The sequence below is a fragment of the Bacillus rossius genome (assembly GCF_032445375.1).
Source record: "Bacillus rossius redtenbacheri isolate Brsri chromosome 9 unlocalized genomic scaffold, Brsri_v3 Brsri_v3_scf9_1, whole genome shotgun sequence".
Lineage (NCBI taxonomy): Eukaryota > Metazoa > Arthropoda > Insecta > Phasmatodea > Bacillidae > Bacillus > Bacillus rossius.
The window spans coordinates 12,249,581-12,272,699 of NW_026962012.1; the positions used below are offsets into that span (position 1 = coordinate 12,249,581).

General features: G+C 35.4%; 1 protein-coding gene across 1 annotated transcript in view; it reads left to right on the forward strand.

The window, feature by feature from the left end:
• Nucleotides 1-22,599, forward strand: part of LOC134542559 (UPF0047 protein YjbQ) — a 44,336-nt gene extending 21,737 nt beyond the window's left edge. Inside the window, exons 3-5 of the mRNA XM_063386921.1 lie at nt 645-684; nt 12,550-12,591; nt 13,318-22,599. Coding sequence (XP_063242991.1) covers nt 645-684; nt 12,550-12,591; nt 13,318-13,533 — 298 coding nt within the window. The 3' untranslated portion in view covers nt 13,534-22,599. The remainder of the gene's footprint in view (nt 1-644; nt 685-12,549; nt 12,592-13,317) is intronic.
• The last annotated feature ends 520 nt before the right edge of the window (nt 22,600-23,119 follow it).

Genomic DNA, 23,119 nt, shown 5'->3' on the forward strand with positions numbered 1-23,119 from the left:
TCCATATAATTATTTGTAATGTTATCCTTTGCAAATTTATCTTTAATTTTCTGCTTTGTTATTATAAATGCAAATACAAATTTTTCTGACATCATCAAATATTTAATCATAAGAGATTTTTATTTAACTATAATAATTTGAACATTTATTGAGAGAAGTCATATTGTTAGTGTGGTTTTAAGTACTTCTAATGTACTTTTTGACTATTTATAATTATTTAATGTTTTACTTGGCCTACAGTATTTGAACTACAATATTAGTTTCCTTTTTTGTTAATTAGGAATGCCACTTACTACCATAGAAAAAGAGTATATTTTATTTTTTAAACCTTTTAAATGTAACAAAACTTCATATTTATGGATTAGGCATTAATATCACTGTGATAACATTTTAATTCATTAATTAAATGTGTAAGGTAACAATTTTATTATTGGTTATCTTCATATCATATTTAATACTAATTTATAATTTTTTTTCACTTAGTTACTGTTTATATCAACTTATGTTTTCTGTAATAGTATGTTAGTTTTTTTTTTAAATATTTTTAGTAAAATAGTTGTAGTAACTCTGTGAATTTAACATTATAGTTATTTGGATATTAATAACTTTTCTGTGCTTAATATATTGCTTCATATCTGTTTTAGGGATGACATGGAAATGATGTTAAATAAAATAGTGCCTGAGGTAAGTACACATTATTGCATTTTGCCAATAACAAGGAATATTATATTTACAATTTATTTTAATGTCTGAGATTTTGTAAAATCTACATTTTTTTATATATTATATTAATTATTATGTAAAACATTTTTGTTTGCCTTCCTAATATAACTTGAAGGTCTTGAGGTCTTGGTGTGAACTAAATCATTAAAGAATGGTCAGTATTGCAGTATACAATTATCACTCTTTCTGCTTGGTTTTTATCACGAACTCTTTATCTTCTACTGCATTCCTACTAATCACTGCATAAAGAATAGTTATAGGTCTATTGAGTCTGAATTTCTTAACTGAGAAATTCAAATTATTAGAAGCAAACTACATAAAATTGTTACATTTTCACCTATGTGGCAGAATAATTCACAGTGCGGGGGAAAGAAATCTTCAGTAGTCGTGTGCAGAATCAATTTTGAAAAATGTATGCATAGATTTGGCTCCATTATCAATTGATCAATTCTTGGTGGAGAAAGAGTCAAATTAAATTTTTCTCACACACATTATTTCTGCTTAGTTTTTCAAAGGATTAAAGGATGAGCTGGCTAAATAAACTTTAACAGAGGAAACAATTATCTTTGTTTTGACATCATCCATCCATCCAATCAATCAATCCATCAACTGCTTCCAGCATTTGACCAGGTCAGCCAAAGTAAATAGTTTAGATGCCACTATAAACCCAAAAATCAAATCATCATAAAAATAATTGTTCAGTGGTACTGTGAAAAGCCTTTAATTTGGGAGTTCATCACAGTCTGTAACCAGATGCCATTCAATCCGCTCAAATTCTGATTTTTTCGGGAGGATTCCTGCTGTTGACTTTGTCTGCCAGGTCGCATTATTGTGCTGGCTGAATTCTTTAGTTCACTCAAGAGTTTATAATTACTGTAGGTTTACATTCCAGTTTACACTCCTGTTTTCTAGCAAGTTAAATTTCACATGTTTACATTTGGTGTCCTTTTTAAAACTATTTGGATGTTCAATAATCTTTCAAATTTGCTGATCAGGTATGGCATTTCATTGTAGGTACATTTTAAATAAACATTTTAATAAACCTGTAATTAAAATAGGTGTTAAAATAATAACTAAAAATTGATGAATTATTTGCTTTAAATTTTACTTTGCAAAACCCTATCTCTATCTATAAACCTATGTTTTTTTTTTTTTTTTCATATTACACTTGCCATTTAAAAATGAAACTTCAGACAAATATGGTAGTTTACAGTCAAGTAATAGTTTGATATACACTTTTTTTGTAATATATTTTTAGGTACTGAATATTTATGAACAAAAATATAGGCTCTGTAACTGTAAGTTGCTTCAACAAAGTAATTCTCATTCATCTAAAAGTAAAATCACTGAGAGTAGGAATATCTTACAGGTGTTTTGAAGGCTATATACAGTCTTCATTTCATACAAATTAATGTACTTAAAGATAAAACTAAAACTTAAGGTAACTGTTCCTTGTAAATTCTTCTTAGGTTACAGATAAGAATATGAGAAAACTTGCTTCAAAAATGTAAAATGATGTAACTATATATATTTTGTAATTAATTTTTCACTTGGGTAAACACTAAGCCAGAAGTTTCCAAAGTGTGAGCCGTGGTGCCCTGGGGCGCCATGGAGAGTAAACAGGCACCGTGAGATGCTTCTGTTTTCTCTTCTCCAGAAGCTTAAGTTACTTATATTCGCAAATAAACAATAAAAAATTGCACGTGCTGCATGCACCACTCGCAACGTACACCTGTACTCACGCTCGGGTTGTATTTGGAAATGAGAGTGCGCATCACAGTTTGTACTTCTGCACCTGTACCTAACTAACTGCCCGTGCGTTCCGTAAACGTATAAATGTAAATCGGCTGATTTGGATGTGAGGCCTGGAGCCTCCACAATGTGCCATAAAAACTGTGATCTCTGATCAGCTGATTCACAATGTTTACGTGCGCAAGAGGCATTACTGCATTGCTTTCTAGCTATTTTCCTCTCTACGCCGCTAGGTGCCACTACTATACTAGTATCTCACACTTTAAAGAAACGTAGTGACACTCCATGCCACCAGGTTCGCTGACATTACTTGTCTGGCGTTTTCTTTACCATTTTCCCATATTGTCCTTTTACAACATTTGGCTGAATGCACGGGCTGTTAGTTAAGTAGGAGTGCCAAACTACTAGCACGTGAATGTCAGTTATATTGTTTTAATCGTGTTGCTTTGTGTTTTCGTAAAAATTTGGTCGTAAAGTGGAAAGATTTTTTAAAATAAGCAAGTCAATAGTTTAAATGAGAGTGATCCACCATCAAAAAGTGGCGGGGGAGCGTAAATATCGCAAATACGATGATAGCTATTTGTACTTTAGCTTTACTTCATTAGAAGTATACAATGAAGAAAGACAGCAGTGTGTGCTCTGTTTGAAAATTCTAGCACCTGCGAGTATGTTTCCAAGTAAGCTAAAGTGACATCTTGAGACCATTCAAAATCTAGTGAATTTTTTAATAGGAAGTTGCAAGATTTACAAAAACAAAAAAAAAAAATGTACACTCAACAAGCCTTAGTACCTAGCAATGCATGGCTAGCATCTTTCAAAGTGGCATACAGGCTGGCGAAGTGCAAAAAAACTCACACCATCGCAGAAGAGCTTATTCTACTGGCTGCTCTCAACGTGGTTAGTATTATGGTGGGAAAATCGGCGGCACAACTAATTTCCAAGGTACATCTAACAACACTATTATTCGAAGAATCCGTCATATAGCGGAGGATCTCAGTTATCAATTAATAGAGAAAATTAAAGGCAAGTAATTTGATTTGCAACTCATTAAGGCTTCTGACAGTATTTGTTATGTACACTTTCTGGAGGATAAAATTATCGTTGAAGACCTTCTATTTTGCAAAAGTATCATTGAAAGCGCAAAGGCTCAAGACTTGTTTGAAATTCGTATCAAGTTTATAACAGAAAATGATTTGGATTGTGAAAAGTGTATCGGTGTATGTACTGATGGTGCTCTATCAATGTCTGGCTGCTATGGAGGATTTCAAGCACTTATTCGCAGTGAAGCACCTAGAGCTTTGTAAACCCATTGCATCATCCGTAGGGAGCACTTGCATCGAACTTGATATTAGAACTTCTCATATACATAGTAAACTACATAAAAACTAGGCCGCTGAAAGCCAGACTGTTTAAAAAACTATGCGTGGACATGGGAGCGGAAGACACAGCCCTGCTGTACTACTGTAATTCACGATGGCTTTCACCTGGAAATGTCTTATCCTGTCCATTTAAGGTACATCAAGAAATTCTAACTTTTTTTCAAGAGGAAAATGATGAAAATCCCAGATACTTTGCCGAACCAGACATTTTGCTGAAACTAGAATATTTGTGCGACATATTTGACAAACTGGAATGCCTTGAATCGGTCTCTGCAAGGCAATAACATGCACGTCTTGAAACAATTGGAAAAAATTGCATCATTTAGGAGAAAACTGCAGTTGTGGATAAGAAAAATTGAGGCTATCGGTCAAGATTGTTTCCTGGAATGGCATAAATATGCGGCTTCTAATGAACTCGTCTCACAAGACGTGCTGTCCCTTTTCCCGGAACACCTTTCAAAGCTCTGCACTAAGCAGATTATGATTCTCAGTTGTGAATATATTTAATAAATTATGTGATTTTGCTCATCACTCTGAAGCAAGGCTTTCAAAAACTTATTTGAAACATATTGTAACTACTGTATATAATACAATACTACACTAGAATGTTCTAATATTATATATGTACACTAAACTAGCATTAAAAACTGAGATAGCAACAGTTATCTAACGAGGGCAGTGGTGTTTGACTAGTCGGATCACTCTGCTTGTTATGGTTCCAGCGAGGTTAAACCAAAATTTTTCACAAGTGATAAATGTGGTGGATGTTTCCGTGAGCTGTTGGTTTGTGCAGGAAATGACTTATTCCTTCTCAGCTCCATCTCATTAAGACCTTGGTCTCTTAGTGAACTAAATGTTGAGGCATCAAACCTCAATTTGTTAATTCATTTAACCTTGCTGTCATAACGGTCTATGTGATAAGTTTATAGCGGCATCAGTAATGATGCAATGGGTGCCACCATTTGAGGGGGTTCATGGATTAGACGAACTCTCTACATCAGGGCATGCCGTTGCCTGTGTAAGCAAGAGGACTAACCCCGTTTTATACCACCACAAATGATCGGGCCTTTAAGTGTTGGGCATGCTGTTATGCCATGACAACATGTCATTTAGCAGATCATTTATTAGATGTAATGCCTTTACACAAACATGTGTTCAAATTATTGCTACCAGCAGCTAAAAGGCTTTGTGGCCTGCTATCTTATAAGTGAAACGACAGTACCACGTCGTGTGGTCAGTCTTTCACAGAAAAACTACAGAGCTGATGTGCAATGACATGTCCGCTCGCCTGACTCTTAAGATTGCGACGGATTACAATTAGTTAATACTTAAGAAACAAAATTAATATATAAACATCCTAAAACATAATTTTGTGAGTGGGAAAAACAGGTCTTAATGATAGCACAAATAACTAACTACTATATACACTTTTTCCAAAATTACTCCAATCTTAGTGACTGTTCACAAATCAATCACACATTTATAAGTCCACTATTTACTCTCCCCACTTTCTAATGAACTTCTCTTACCACTCACCTCAGTCTCACCACACTGCTTCGCACTACTCACTCACCCATCCACAATGATTTGATCTTCACACACGGAGACCTTCGCTCGTCGCCCGCTACCACTCGCCCTTGACACTTCACTCCTGTGTCGCTCCGCGCATTCGCCGGTATCGGCACCAGCCTCTCACATCGCAGGTCGTGGCTAACTCGTGGAAACGTCTAGTAGCCCTCTGAAGGATGATGTCATCAAGGTCCCTCGACTTAACACTCGAAGCTGTGAGAACAGTGGCGTCCTTGTTATGCCACTTCACGCGACTTGCTCTCGGTACCAGTAGAACCCTCCGGGCAGCCGTTTACGTAAAACCTCCAACTGCATGCTCAAAATCAATCCTTACCAACCTATTTTATTTTTTAGTTTCATATGATCTGGATAGCTAAGCCATTAGAAACTGACATACATCAACACTATTAGGGAAAATTGGATAAGAAATTGGGGAAACCTCTTCAGCATTTGCTAGACAGTATTTTGGGAAACCACTGACAACCTAACGAGAGATGGTTGAACTGATGTTTGTATCCGATTGAGGCTACTTCGTAGTCTGCTGCTATTGGAGCTGGCAGTGTTCATATTAGCTTAAATGCTTTGTACTAGAGCAAGTCATTGTTTGTGAATTTCTTCACTCAGCCATTACATGCCCATTGTTTATTCCAGCTTTTTTTTTTTGACACTCATTACATGCTAATTGTGCATCCAGCTAATATGAAACATTAAAATCCATTTTTCCTTTCAGTTAATTATGTTTTAAAAATATTAAACAAGTCCTAATGTCTGTTCTTTTGATATCTGTGTAAGCCAGGGTGTGTTCAATTTGAATTTTTTTATTGCCATACTAGATTGTGAAGCCTACCGGAAGTTTTAATCAGAAGTTCAGTTTATCTGAAAAATCATTGTATAACTGGCTATTCCATAGCAGTGTGGCTGCTGTTTAAACACAGCACCTGGCCAGTGAGTTTGCCATGCAGAATATTTGAGCGACTTGGCAAGGATAATCCATGTACCATATAGATATATGAATATATAAATGTGCCATATAAATATATATATATATTTAAGTTATTGGTTGTTAAGTAGATAAAGAACCCAAAAAAATATTAAATTTATGAAATTAACATGGTTGTTATTTTATCTTTGAATTGTGAAATTTTGTGTTAAATTTTAAGGCAATTGGTGCACTGTAAAAAACGGTCACAGGCCCGAAAACAATGAATTTTGTATCATATGATCACTAAAGAGTCTAGATGCCTATGTGGGTGACCGTTACTATGTAGGGAGGTCAGGAGCTTAGTTCCAGCTCGTCAGTGGCGAGATGGCCTTCAGAAGAGAAGGGTGTTGCTGGCGGTCGCTCTGCGGCCTGCCATCTAGCGGTAACTAACAGAACCTCGAAGATTGTATCTCGCTCTCCCTCTAACACACAGCCGATACGATTCTATCGTGCCCGGAGGAGGGGAAGGTTTAGCAGGTTTCTCTTTCACTCATCCTTCGCCATGGGCAGGCGGAATGGATTATTTTTTTGTCTGCAACTGCGCACAACGTCATGTGGCTGAGAGCTAACCTCTGCCACTCTCGCACATCTTCTCACTCAACTCGCTCGTTCTCTCACACTATTTCAATAAACCTTTTCAAATCTTCAACTTCAATACTTTAAACCATTGCGCTTCCTACGGATTAATTATATTTCATGCACGTGCCCGAATTCAGCTGCAAAAAAATAAAACGCGTAGTCAATTTTTTTCTTCAAAAACCTTCCGAAACACTGTGTGTTAAAAAACATTCTGAAAGCGCATTTTTCTAGATATGTAAATGGAAATTCTAAATCACCTACGCCACAAGGAAACATTGTGCTTTAATATTATGTAAAGAAAAAACCTCTTAGTTTAATAGTTATGTAAAGGTTGTGTGATATGTTTTAGATGTCGCACCATCTTATCATCCATGTAGAAGAGTTACCTGAAAAGCTAACAAGACTATTGCCATGGAAATGGAAATATGGTTAAGGAAATATTTTTCAAATGTTTGTAAACAGTAAACAACATATAAAAAATCTTATAACTGTAAAATTAAAATACAAACAACCCTATAGCAAATTTAATTTCAATATGAAAAAGTCTACAATAATGTTTACAAGAAACGAAATTGCAATAGCAATACAAAAATATCGCAATTATGTTACATTTTTAACATATTTGTTATTTTTAATAAAAGCAATAAAAATGGCATACTAAATATTTGGAATACAATAAATACCTTAAGCCCTACATAATTGCTGTGATATTCACAATAAATGCTTTTCTTAAATATATAAGTTAAAAAATATCGTAAATAAATTATGAACATACATATTATGGTGAAGGAAAGTGGACACTATCACGCTGAAAAATCTTAAAGGAGAGTTTTCCTCATCGTATTTCTTTCTTTGCGTTTTTGGTCTTGTTCGTTAAAATATTTCATGTTCAAATACTTGATAAGCATATACGTTATTGTCCTGACAAAACAGTATATAACTTCTTCTGGATATTTATTTTCAGTAGTTCCGCAAATAATTTTAGTCAGTGATTCAAAAATCCGCTCTTTTTTGCACAAATTGTTGCCATGAACATTATCAAAACACATTTCAGTGATATTTATTAATTCAAAAAATTCATTAGTGGGACATTTTAAGTTACCCTTTGATTGTACATGTATCCAGCTATCGTCCTCCGAATTGAAATCCGTAGTGCCAAGGTCAGGATATTTATTTCTGAAACGGTGAGCTATATAGCCAGAAACATATTTCAGCCCTTCAAGAGAAATTTCGTCATTTGAAAGGGGCCTGGCCTCTAAATCTAAGTCTATTTCTTCCATGTCAGCAAGATCTATTTCATTTAAAGGTGATTTATCTTGAAATGTCTTTGTAAAATGCATTTCCTTGCACAAAAGTAGTTCTGTACTTTCATTCTGATAAGCACTGCCCTGTTCCATTTCATTTGACGAAAAATCACTTACCAAACACATTTTGTCTGTCTTCTCATCCGTGTTTTTCCGTTCAGCAATAACTGCTGCAGAATGTTTTCACAATATGTAGTTTATAATTCTGTATTTAAAGTCAATGGGCGACAGATGCGTATTTTGATGTCCCATACCTCTAACATACGGGAAAAAAAAAAAAAAAACACACTAACACATTTTGGTTTAGTTTAACTGTTAACAAATATTTAGGTTAACAGGTCCTATACATATTTTCGAGTGTTTTACTGACTGAGTTATACTGGACATTAATTAAATTGATCGCTGATATTTATACTTTTAAACGAAATTTTGGATTTATCATTTTATGTGAACTCTAATGCGTTAAAAAGTGTAACGCAACACTACACACAGGTAGTGATGTCTAGTGCACTGCCCTATGCACATTAATTAACAAAAAATAAAATATTAATTACTGATAAATAATACCGAGATGTCGTGATACAAGTAACACATGCTTATCTGATATTTATCTCCATTAGAATACGAACGAGGAAGACAAAATAATTAACTGATTTTAAGACTGATTTATTACTTACATACGAATAAACAAATACCACATATCCCTCAATACAGTAATTCCATTTGACCAAAATATTACTCCGATTTTTTTTAACTATCGTTGCCAGGTACATGGGCACGACTTCGCAAATGTAAATGTTTCACGTAAAGTTCAAAAATGGATTTACGGTTCGAAAAATTCACTAACACATAAATTAAATCAATTGTCCGATGAAACATAAGACCTACAGACTCAAGACCACTAAGATAGTTGTACATTGTATGTTCAAATGATCGTGCCATTAATAATACTGAGAGGCTAATTAATTTAGTAAATATAATATTTAATAGCGGCTGGTTTTAGTTTATCCCAGCATCATCAACAAAGTCATAATATCAATCGGCAATGTTAAAAAGTTGCAGGGCATCAGTACAGCGTTAGTGATAAGAGTAATAACAAAATGGCCATACCTGGACTAATTATATCTTCTGACGTTAATAACTTTAAAATCGCGTATTCCCATTCGCAACTTAACATACCATCAGCAGTTTGATAACCTTTTTATACATACTATTACCGCACACGTAACATAACTTATGGTAGGCCCGCGTCAGGAACGCTCTGACGCGGAGATGCGCTCCAAAACGGCCAAAACCAAGCTTCTTTTTAGTAGCGTAACTTTTACAACAATAGGCTCGAGGCACTTTTTGAAAGTTCCGCCGAAACCTCGGGCAATTTCTGGCCGTGAAAAACGTAATTCCAAAAGCCGCAATTACTTAATAATTACATAGAGAAAAGCCCAAATGTCTGTAACTATGTCAGAAATATAGTTCAAAACCCAAAATAAATTAAACATATAAATTTAAATAACGTAGCACAGAATAATAAAACTAAACAAACATTTGAAGTATTAAGGTTTCAGTGTTCTGTGCAATGTAATATTACAAATGGACATTTGTAATTAGTGTGCCGGATATTCTGGCATTGCTAGCTAACATTTCAAAAAAAAAATTATTTCATATAACTGGAATAGCCTAGTGTTAATTTGATGTTCTAAATAAATTTTAATACATATAAAATCTATTGTTCTTGGTTAAATTTAGATCTGTCATTCTAGTGTGCATATAGCATACCCTAACTAACCGGAATACACAACTGAAGTTCTATGCTGTCAAAACATATTAATCTGGAGGGTAAAAATTTATTCATATGTGTAAACAACCACCACAAAGAATAATCACCGTGTCGGTATTCAACTTCAAGTCAAAACATAACCGCTAAAAAGAATTTCGCGGTACAAATTTTTCTGTACAGAGACAGTTTCCTTGCTTGAGCGAAGATAGACTCCACTCAGAAGTGTGACCGTGACAGACCCTTTGTTTCTTCGGCCTCCTCTCTTGTCCTCCCTCTACACCCCATTCTTCCCCCTCCCCTCCCGCGTCCAGTCGGCTGAAACTCCGCCGATCTACCTGGTTCTGACAAGCGCCGCCCCTCAGCGCCACGTCGCGGGGACATTCTTCCCGGCGGCAAGAGTTTTACACGCAGCACTAGAACTGCCACTCCAGAGGGCGTGTTTTTAGTCGGATCGTATCAAAAACAAAAGGATATGAAAATATATACATAACTCAATAGTGTTTTGCCAATTATGTTTTCATTTTCATTTAAATTTATTCTTTAAATCGCTCCTGAAGTAGTCCAGCAATTATCAACGAAAATTGTCAATATTAAACTGTAATTTTGATGATAAAAAAAAAATTTCTTACTTTTATAGGTGCAGAAACCTATTTGTACACTCGTTTCTTTAACAATACTTAAGTTTAACATAATTATGTGTTTTCTTAATAATTCTGGCTTGGAATAAAAATAAATGCTTATAAAATGACATAACTCAGTAAAAAAAGTTTATTAAAAAAGATCCTAGGTATATTATGTCTTAAAAAGAAGCATAAAAAATAAATATGTACAGTTAAATTAGTTTCGTCGTAATATTTTACATGCACCATTCGCCTTTAGGAATTGATGCAAAATAGTAAATAGTAATGTGATTGGTCAAAACAGTTTATACAAGGCATAAAACTATTCCCTTATGTTTGAAGAGAGAATTCAAGTTTTGGCCATGGAGTGTGAATCAACAGCAGAAAACAGATTTAAAAACGGTCTGAATAGAACATTCGTTGATTCTGGAAGCGACCGTACTATTTTAAAAATATTTTATTATGAAGTTGCATGGAAGAGGTGAGATTACTCAAAGAAAAAAATTATTCAAGACTTCTTAACTGAATACTCAACGATTATTATCAATAAAAATATTTATTCTCCAGATATAAATTTGTGTTATCGTCGAAGGAAGACCCGTCATTGATATAGAAGATTTCAAACCAGTTCTTAGAAGATTTCACGATATAGTAAACTCATAAGTACCAATGAAGGGGATAGCAGATCTATGTTCAGCGTACAGAAAATACTAAAAGAAGACGAAACTTCGCTGTGCTGTCCCAGAAGAGATATAACTACGTGGCAACGATACTTACCGGTTAGAGCGGACCCATAGTCATTGAAGGAAGGAAAGAAGGAAGGAGGGATGTTTGTTGGTGTCAACATTCAAGTTGCTGTTCTGCCCAGCTGATTATGACTTTGAACCTTCCCTTGCCTCACAATTGGATTTTGGATCAAGTAGATGACACCACATCCTTGTCATGCGTAATACTAATTGTCTTCAGGATGAGCTGATTATCACCTCGAGTTAAACTTTAAGAATCAAGTAATACTAGAATAGTTTGTGACGTCTTTTTTAATTATTTAATTAACTTACATATTGTGCATTCATTTTGCATCAATCACCTTACGTCAAACTACATCACTCTAACTATTTATACTCAAATAATTGTATTCTCTGTTAAAATTTGGGTTTAAGCAAGAATACACTAATTCGTTCCGTTGCTATTGAAGTTATTCAATGTTTTAATTTTAAGACATTTTAGTTTTCCCTAGTTAATTGAATTCTCACTTGATAGTATGTTATAAAAGCTAAACTTGAGTTATCTTTCACTCAGAAGTTCCTTACCTAACTTGCTAATTAATTTAACTAAAACATGTTAAATTTGTTATTGTTTGTAAAAGATGTCCAAATTCATGTTTAAAGGTTTGTTGTACACTGAATTTGTCAAGAATATAATAGTTATACAAATTCAGCTCTTTATTTATTTTAAATTATTTTTATTAGTGGTGTTCTGGCACCCTTATCAAGCTTACCAAATTTACTGTATTAATATCCAGATTTAGGTGATTAATATGGTTTTACTCACTATCGTTGGAGAATACACTCGAGGTACACACACTACAGTTTTGAAACTCTTGCATGGGACTCGTTAGATGTGTCATTACATTAAGACTATGTCATGTTTGGCTGCTCAGAGATTTTTTCTCACATTAAACGATTGGTTGTAGCTGTTTCTTCTATATACATGACTATTTAATTTTTTTCCCCAGGAGCGAGTTAAAGCATGATTTGTGTATGATAGCCAATTTAGAATTCCTGAAGTAATGTTATCTTTATTATGTTAGAGTATACAGATTATGAACTTTTAATAGAATACTTAATTATTTTGCTCTTTCTATCAGGGTTTGGCGTATAGACATTCCTGTGAAGGCCCGGATGACATGGTAAGTTTTTAACTTATTTAAGATCATGAAAGTATTTTTTTTAGTATTGCCTGTACAAAATCAGTTTTAATATACTCTGTAATAGATAAAGGTCTTTATGGTTTTATTTTTAGATATCCTGTTTTCTAATACTTATTCTACGGAAATACATAGTCATGTTGACATGCTGAATTATGATGGTAAAATAATTTTTAGTAAGTTTGTCTAATCATAATACATTCACAACTAACAATAAAAATAAATTGGCTAGCATTTGCAGTTTAAAAGTGATTTCAGAAGAGATGCATGATCAAACAAATTAAATTAACTTTACTTTCTATGCACTTTGGTACAAACTTTGTTTGTAAATAATGACATAACCTTGAACTTCAAACATTAATTATTTTTTTTTCCTTTTTAGTAATTTTGATTACGTTCTGGTTAAATTCTACTTTTTTTTTTTTTTTTTTTCATTATTTAACTTGCACATGGTGCTATATGGTGTGTGTGTGTTTATGTTTCGTTGTTTTACTGTGTATTGAAATGAATTTTGTGTGATTTCCATTTTATCGTGATTCATCACATAATCGTGTCCCCAGCAATAGATGTGTATTTACCAAATATTTAGTGTTAGGGGAAATTGTTCCCGTTACAAAGGTTGCCATCCGAACATGCAACTCAGTCGGTGTGTGACGGTGGCAACCAGGCCACCAGGCAGTGTGTGACGCACGGGCGTGTGTTCGGCAGCCGGCGCACGTGAAGGCATGCTTCCTCGGCTCGTCCCTCACCATCCCGATAACGGACGGCAAGCTGAACCTGGGCACCTGGCAGGGCATCTGGCTGTGCGAGCACCGGGACCACGCGGGCTCCCGCAAGGTGGTCATCACCCTCAACGGCTGCCTCAGGGACTCTAGCCGGAGCCCCCTTTCCCCCGTGTCGCCCATGGCCTCCACCAGCAGTTAAGGCACGCTCCTTCCGCCGTGCCGTGGAGAGAAGTCGTCTAGAAGATTTTGGCTATTCACTGCCACAGCTCAAAAACGTTTAGTTCGTATTTGTGGGTTGGGTCGATAAATATGTGGTGTACGTGGTGCGGACATGCAACATCAACGCAAAAACAAGCACGGAGTTGTTCCGCAGTCAAAACCATAATTCATTGGCAACTTTTTGGGAACCTCACACACACACACTACAAAAAAACACTATGTAGTTTCATAACTAGTGTTGAAATTGTCACATTTTGTACACAACCATCAAGATGTCAATAGGAATTCCTTAGAAAATTACTAATTTTTTTTTTAGGTTGCTGCCTTCTAAAAGTTATGTACTGCATATGTGAAAATTTAAGTTCAATCAGTTTTGTGTTACACTTGAATGAATCTACAATCCTTCGTACACTGTTGAGACAGAGGGTCGTCATGTTGAATTTTGACTGTCCCAATTTCACAGTGGCATTTTCAATTGTTTTTAATTACTGCAGTTTTATACAAACAAAAAAGTATTCCTTCGTACCTGATAACAAAAAAATCCCAACGATTATAGAGTTATACAATAGCATTATGTAAGAGATAAGCATTTTAAAACTAGTTGTAATACCTATTTTAAATTTGTCATGCCCACTGTTAAACCAAGTTACTACATGGTACTTTGCAGTCTACTCTTGTATTATTTTAAGAGTGCTTGCAACTACATATGGATTTCTGGCTGGTTCGTTTAGCATCTAGCTGCGTAGAATCTTCATTTCAGACTTACAAGAATAGGAAGTTTATGTAAAAAGTGTAATACATATGTACATTCTAATATCTTGATGCCTCAAGAATAATTAATGAATGTATGCTTTTTGACCATAATGACATTATCTTGTGACTTGCATTTTATCAGTACTTATTTATTTTTTTTTTTTTTAATTATTTGTTTAATTTTGGTGTCTGATGTGAAATAAAGGTGTGCTTGCTAGTCACTTTTAGAAGTCTTCCACATTCTGTAGTAAAGAAATACGACATTGGGGATACATCAGTACATACTTCATGTTTTTGTACATACAGAATAATTCACGTGAAGTAGCTGAACAAACCAGACAGACATGTCTATGCTTGCAAACACAGTTACATAGCTCATATGAGGTTTATTGGAAATCAAGTACATACATTAGTATATTGTGGCCTTATATTTGTGCATAAAAATTTTTTATTTTTCTTTTAATACTGGAGTTGTAATTGTTCCTGTCTCTTTGTCTTATCTATTAAACTTTGATGTCAGTCATTTACAATTAAAAGGTTATAGACTTGTGCAGTATGAAATCATAAATATTTTAAGCAGAAAATTTTATTAATAATAGTGAATATATTTTTTTCTAATTCATTTACTTCACCTTGGAACAAGAAAAGGCAAATTTCTTTTGGTGCATGTTTGTGATTTCCTTATAATTATTTGTTATAGAATAGTTTAACAAATTAATTTCATGATGTGGTCTCTAAAATTTATTCTATGAATTGTGGATTTTAAATGTTTGTGGTTAAGAGTAATTTTTTCACAAGTGAAGTGTTGCTTCTGCACAATGTATTTTTATGTAATTTTGAATACCCTTGCTAAACTTATCCATACTGCTCTACAAGGGGGTATATTTATGGAGCAAGTAGGTAGTTTTTAGGTAATTTTGCTTTCAAGTTGGTCGGTTTACAGACACTCGGTTTCTTCCATCTTCAGGTTTTGGCAGTGTAGCAATGACAGTATCTAATGGCCCATGTTACTAAATGTTTAATTATCCCCTTAGTGAAAAGTATTACAATATAGGTAGTATGTTTTTCCGCCTTCCTTACATTTACATACCGAGTTATTTTATAGTAGTGGAATTTTACACTGTTGACCTGCCTTAGGTTGTAAACATAGTGGATTTGAGTTGGCAAGGCTAATGTCCCACATTTGAGCTCGGAGGCTTAAGGTGACTGAACTACTAAGGTTATAGAGTTCTGAACCACTTTGATTCCGACTCAGTGCTCATGAATTTGAGAGAATCAGGCTGTTGGGATCAAACTCACAACCCTTACCATTTGAGCGTCACATGTTTTTTTTATGGTTAAGGACCCTGACTATGTTAGACTCTGTGAGTTAATCTGTACCTGACCACCGCTGAATTAATATGTGCATATAAAAAGTATTTGCACATCGGGGCTAACTAATGGTCAGTTAAACACTTCACTGATAAGTCTATATGTAAAAGAGAATAATGTTAAAGATAATTGAAAGCTTTTTTTTAATGTAAGGCAAGTGAAAAAAATGTTCTGGAAGTGAATAGCATTGTACATCCACTCCACATCAACACATTTTTATATTTACTTAAAAAATAATACATAATCTTTGTGATGGCATACATATGTAGATAAGATTATATTGACAAATCCAATGTCCTCGAACATCACCGCTTCACTTCAATACTTAATAAGGTGAGATAAGTGAACAGTTTAAGGAACTAGTAATTGTGGCCTTCAGGCCCCGCAATGTACTATTTCTGAGCCTTGGCAAACACTGTTCTCAATGTGCTAAGAAGCAGGTATATATAGTCCTATCTGAAAATGTCCAAGCTAATGCCTGATAATTTTTCCTCCATGGAGTGCGTGGGTGCAACTAAAGTTGGGAACGTTCCGTAAGTATTCTGCCGTGCGCTCGTGGGTGGAGAAGGTGGCTCTCGGCTCGCTGAACCTCCAGCTTCTCATGCGGACCCTCGGCAGTCGGGGATACTGATGCGAGGCAGGCCAGCAAGTTGCACTCCCTGCTGGCAGTGATCAGTTTCCACGTCCCTGACGTTTCTGATTCCGGGCGTGTTTCCTCTCGCACTGGTGACTCGCAGAAAGTTGCTCTGCATTGACTCCAGTTCCTGCTCGATGGGTTTCTCCGACGCCTCGCTGAAATAGTGGTGGCTGCAGGGGGTTTGATGGCCCAGTGGTACCTCCTCCAAGCCACTCATCCTCTTCACTGTTTCACCAGCTCACTGTTGTGCGTGGATCTGGCAGACCACGCCTCTTCTCTGGCTAACAAGTTACTAGTTGCTCTCCACGATTCTTATTTCCCCCCAGCGCTGCCCCCTGGGGAACTGCTGGTTTACACACCCAGTGGGCAGCAAGTGTGACGTCAAGCGCATTTGTCTCGCTGCTGGTAACCCACCGGTAAACAGGGCAAGCACACGCGTACACTAGGTGATTTTCTCCTGTTTCCTCCACTTGTAGATGATAGGAAAACTATTCCTACAACGGGGTGTTACGTTAGTAATAGTGGCACGCACCGTTAGATAATGTTATAGTTTTGCAAAAAAAAATCTGATCATTGATAACTATTTAATTACAAATTGTACCAGACACAAATTATCTCTCACTGTTAATGAAATTTTTTTTTTTTTGATTGGTATTCAACACCTTATGTTCAAAATCATATTTTTCACTATTTTTACCATTTCTGTGGAAAAAATTAACTTAAAAACCCTTTTGTTTGACTTAATTAGTTACATAGATTTGTACACATTTTTTGTGTTCATTGATTTGTTGTGTTATGATCATACAGTACACTCCCGATTATCCGCGAAATTAAGTGGCAGGGCCACTGCGGATAGTGAAAATCGCGGGTAATCCGCAAAAGAGCCAAAAAAGGAAACATTAATTTCAACTTAAAAAATCTAAAAATGTACGTACAGTATAAGGGTGGTTAGCTAAAACACTTAAATGTTGGTACATGTGTAGGGTACAAAAAAACAAAAGTTCTGTAACTGAAATCACACAAAACATCATACAGGTATTTACCGTATTTACCCATGTACCACCCGCCCCCATGTATGACCCGCACCCCTAATTTTCAACACACACTCCAGGAAAATTTTTTTTTTTCACTATAATGTCATTTACATGTGCCAGCATAAATAGGGAAAAAGAGTCTGTCATTGTAACAACAAAGTAAACACAGAATTTTATTAACATAAATGCATGGAATATTAAGAAAAAACCAGTAATATTCAATTGCTAAAACAACAGATGTCAATTTGGTGAAATAAATTTTAAAATGTTGGAATGCAATAAAAACGATCGTCAACTGTTCAGTCTGTTTCAACATCCTGCAAAGAAAAATTAAGATCGTAGTGTTAACAAACTCATTCATAAAACCTGCCACAAAAGAAAACAACTGCAAGTAAAAATAGGGCCTACTTACACTGCCGTCACTAAGATCATCTATCATGCTGTCATCAGAAGAGTCATTGTCGTTCCAGACTGCGTCGTCTTCTTTCCCATCAAGTGAGTTGGAAATCCCACACTTCTTAAAGGTTTTGACAACAAGCTCTGCGGGTATGTTGTCCCACGCTGTTTTCACCCACTTGCAGATAACATCTACGTCAGGTCGCTTAATGCGGCCCGTTGGTGTCAATTGATGCTCCGCACTTGCCATCCACTCTGTGTACAGGCGTTTCAACGTTGCCTTGAAAGGCCTGTTTACACAGACATCGAGGGGTTGCAGAAGGGACGTCAATCCACCGGGAATGATTGCAAGATCCGTTTTCTGCCTTTTTAAGGCAGATTTCACACTTTCCGATGTGTGCGCGCGTAAACTGTCTAGCACGAGCATGCTGGGAACGTTCAGAAGTGCCCCAGGATGTCTGCACCACACTAACTTTACCCATTCTTCAACGAGCGTAATGTCCATCCACCCACGTTCTTGCGCTCTCACGATAACACCTTTAACGTTTATTTTAGGCACCGTTTTACGTTTCACCACGAGGTAGGGTGGGAGCTTGCGACCGTCGGCCGTAATGCATAGCATTACCGTGCAGCGTTGCTATTGCTTCTCGTTACCACCGGTTTTTATGGAGACACTTTTTTCCCCCTTCTTGTTAATAGTGGTATCCAATGGCATTTCAAAATAAACAGGCGTTTGATCCGCATTCCCAATTTGAGAGAGAAGGTACGAATGTTCCGTTCTCTGCCGAATCACAAAGCGCTGAAAGTTCGTCAGTTTTGTTTCATATGCATCTGGAAGTCTTTGTGCAATGTTGGTACGACGGCGCAAACACAAATCAAACCGAATAAAAAACTTGTTTAGCCACGAACGACTGGCCTTAAAATTATCCACCCCACACTCTCTTGCAATTTGTGTGGCCTTCAATGTGCACATTTCTGTTGAGACTGCGTATCCAAATTGCCGTTTTTCAACTACATATTCATTCAGTTTTTCTTCTATTTCCGGATAAAATGGTTTTTTTCCACGGAATGCTCTCCGACTGCCCGCACTGTTAAAAAATATGTCCTTCTTTTTTCTCCAATCTCGTATACAGCTTTCATCAATGTTGTATTTCCTACCCGCAGCACAATTTCCAATTTCTTCTGCTTCTTTTACCACTTTCAGTTTTTCACTTACAGTGAATGATCGCAATCGCTTAGCACTCATTTTCACTACTTATTCACCGTTAACAGAACAATAACGGCGGGTGGAGGTGTAGGTGGTACTGGCTTGATGCTGCTCGGCACGGTCCGGCGCTGCCTGGAATGCTAGGTCGGCACGGTCCGGCGCTGCACGGCACGGTTCGGTGCCGCCTTGGCACATCCCAGCGGGCGACGCAAGCTGTACACGCGGCGCACGACGTAGTTAACAATATTGCTTGTTTGCTATTCACCCGCGCTACAATATGATAGTAACGGGTTGGATACTTATATTTTCATTGTAATAAATGCTTCCAGCATTCTGTAATGTACGATAAATCCATTTTTTTCAGTCTTAATTTTTGTCCAAAACCTCAAATTCCGTGTATGACCCGCACCCCGATTTTTGAATGTTGTTTTTCGGAAAAAATGTGCGGGTGGTACATGGGTAAATACAGTATTTATAATAATCAATGTATACATGGGCAACAAGCTGTGGGATTTCCAGGGGCTGCCTGCGGGAAAACGTTTTGATTCCCGGGGATGTGGGGAGGGGGGGGGGTGTTTGGATGCTGTGCTGGGCTTCCCTGGACCTACGTACATAAGAGTATACATGTTTAACTGTGCACTTGATATACCTGAGAACTACAGATATAAAGTAAACTTTTTATTAATTTGCTAAGATAAATGGGTTATATAAAAAAATTGTTTTCAAATCAATTTATAACAATAAAACAACAAAATTAAAATGTGTTTGTATCAAGATAATTTTGAAGTTCTGAATGTAATAAATCTTCTGTACAAGTCTATAACCTTTGCTAATCTAATTTAAGAATTGAAACGGTTTTCTGAGCATACTATGAAACCATCTCACATTGTAGAATATGTATTGTATATTTTTTTTAATGGTTTCTTGTATTTGTGTGAAGTTTATTGTGTAACGCGTAGGCACATCACATGTGCATTACTGATTGTTCCAAATTGTGTGCATTGTGTGTATGCTTGTGTGGCCTTTATAAATATTTTAGTTTTCATTTCATTGTGTTATTTATTAGTAATACGTTCAGATTTGATTAAAAGGTAAGCTCATATTCAAAGTCTGAAGCTGTACCAAGATTTGTGCCTCTTGAAGTACCTACTATCTGTTGTGTAAATATTATGTAACAAGTACATGACATGTTATAGTGCGACGAGAAACAAAAGAACCTTCTCGGACATTGACATTGGTGTTAGGGCAGGTTCTTTAGCTAGTTATCGCACTATACTATCAAAGCTAATAATATTCTTTCTTGAGACATCAAGACCATTCCAAATCATAATCAGTTTTTTGTAATTATACGAATTCTGTAAGTTTCTTTTAGATAGTTGTATGTTTGAAGTTTGTTCACTTTTGAAATTGATTGTATCACATAGAGTAACTAACAAAACACATTCCTTTTTTGTTTTATTTTCCCATCGTAGGGGTGAGAAAACTTATTTCCAAAATATATTTGCCTTTAGATATTTGGAATTACTAGCCACATTGATCTAGAGTTTAAAACTGCATGATTTATACTCATGATATAAAATATATGATTAGTTAGAAAATTAATCTTTAGAAATAATTTAGTATAAATAGTCAGTTTATACTCAGTTAGCATAAACTTATGCTTATTTAGTGGAAAAGTGATTGTTTACAAATTGACAGGGTATTTTAGCCACATGATTTTGTACTAATCTCTCTCCAATGTTATGTACAAATTTATACTGTGTAGTATACTATGTAACTTTATTGAAGTTTTTTATTTTCTCATCCCTACAGTTTGATAATGCGACATATGTACATTGCAATTTTTTTTTCTCATTGGCTATATGAAGTTGTAGTTTTTAAAAAAGTTTGTAAAACTGAATGTAATTAAATTGGGATGAGAAGTCTTATGCAATAATCAGACTAAACCATCTTGAAGTACAGTGTCTGAAGTTCCAGCAGATATCTGTGGTATAAATAAAATGTGCTCATAAGCTGATTCAAATACAATAATTGTTGGCCATTAGAGGGCTGTAACCTGTGTAGGTTCAGTTCCCTGATGAAATTTAAGTTGGTGTGAAGCTCAAAAAAAAGGGATCTATTTAAAATATTTAACACTGTTTAATTTTGAAAATCACAAATGGTTTTTAGAAACCTTTTTGAAATTTGGTTGATTAGCTGGCATCGTACTTTTACATTTAAAAATAAATTCCATCCTAGTTAATGCTTTATTTTATTTGTTTAAAAATATGAGTTTGTTACAATCACTGGCATTGTGCCTGGATTTAAGATGTTGACCTAAGACTTAGTGGGAGTCTTGCCTGAGCTTGTACTAGGGAGAATTCCTGCAAAATGGACCACACGTGCTTTTGAATTTCATTTACTACAGTGGGCGTATATTTCCATTGCAACAGAGTAAAAAAAAAGTGTTGTGTCGTTTCAGACACACCCTTGTACTGCAGTATTTTAACCCTAATTTTGATTTAGTAATCAAAACATTCTTGCATGCAGATTATTTTTTGGAAGGGGAGTAAAAAAAATATATTAAATTTTTTTCTAGAATGTATTGTAAATTATTGTGGTGCCATAAACATTTTTTTTGACAAAATCTTCTAAATTTACTGTTATTAAATATCAGTTTGGATTTCATAGGTGTAGTATGCCAAGGAAGTTTGACTTCGGAGTTATTTTATTAGTAAGCTATATGCCGTCATTGCACGATTGTGCCTGGTGATGTCCCCACTTCATGTTGGTGGTCGGAAACTTGAGGTGAGGGTGGTGGATCGCGAACCCCAGTGCTGCTAACCAGACTTGGTGACATCCTCTAGAGCAGTCGTGGCTGATGTGGAGGTTGTGTATTGACAGACGCAGATGGTTGCAGAATTGCTTGTGAAAATGAATGCAAATGCAGCTTTTGTATGAAGAAATATAACTATATAGACAAATCCTGCTTGAGCAAATAAATTAATGGCTTCCACTAACTCTTTCATCTTAAGGAGAAGGTTTTCCTACAATATTGTTTGCAATAACTGTAATCCAAAATACAAGAAAATTTTCCTTTTTTTTTTTTTTAATGTATACAGAAATTTTTGTTTAATGTAAACAACATTGCTTAAGAAAATAGACTGATGTTATGAGCATGACTGTCTATAAAAAAAATTATATTCATTTAGTTAATGTGACTGCATAAAAAAAATTGGAATTTTCATTCCCTATAATCTATTTGTGTAAACATTCTAACGGTAATGAAATTGGTGTGGTAACTATTATAATGAATAAATATTTATGGAGTAAGTATGGATGATAAAATAAAAGCCAAGTCTAACATTCAGGAATATATATGATGTGAACATTTCTCATAATTTGGTTACAATTAATTAACAATTTCTGTTGCTTCTTGTACATGCATGGTGTAAGGAGTGTATATTGTGTATATTTTAGACTCTTCGTCGGTATATAAGAGCGTATTGGTAATCACGATGAAAGGGATTCATTTGAATCACAGTGTAATATATTCTTCATGGTATGCATGCAAGTTACATGGCACAACTGTTTTTAGTATATAGAATTCTTTATTATGGTATTTGTGAATTACTATATTTTGTTGCTATAAATACTTTTATTACAGATTCTATATATTTTTTATTTCATTACCCTTACTCCAAGCAATGTGTTAATGTGCATCTGTGACTATGGCCTCACAAATTTGTTTTTATGGTTAGTAACTCAAATACTTTATGACCCCCACTGATTTTTCCATTAAAATATGAAGTTAAATTTTTTAATTTGCTTGTTTTTTTTTCTGCTATCATCTCTTATGACTGTTGTATTGGTTAGCTGGTTTTCATAGCAGTGTTCATTAGTTCGTTTCAGGACCATCTTGACAAAGCTGAAGTGGCAAGTTAGTAAATTCAGTCAAGCTAATAACTTATTGGTGCATTTTTGCTAGCCAGCCTTGTGTGTTTGTCTCTTTTATCTTCCACGTATTTACTTATAGGTACATATAGCATTCAATGTAGTAGGAAATTTTTAAGATAAATAGAGTACAAGGGCTTCAGACCATAGTGAACGAACTTCCAAATGTAGCTAGTTGGAATTCATCACCTTTCAATAACTCTTGTATCATTTGTAGAGGCAGATGCACTCACAC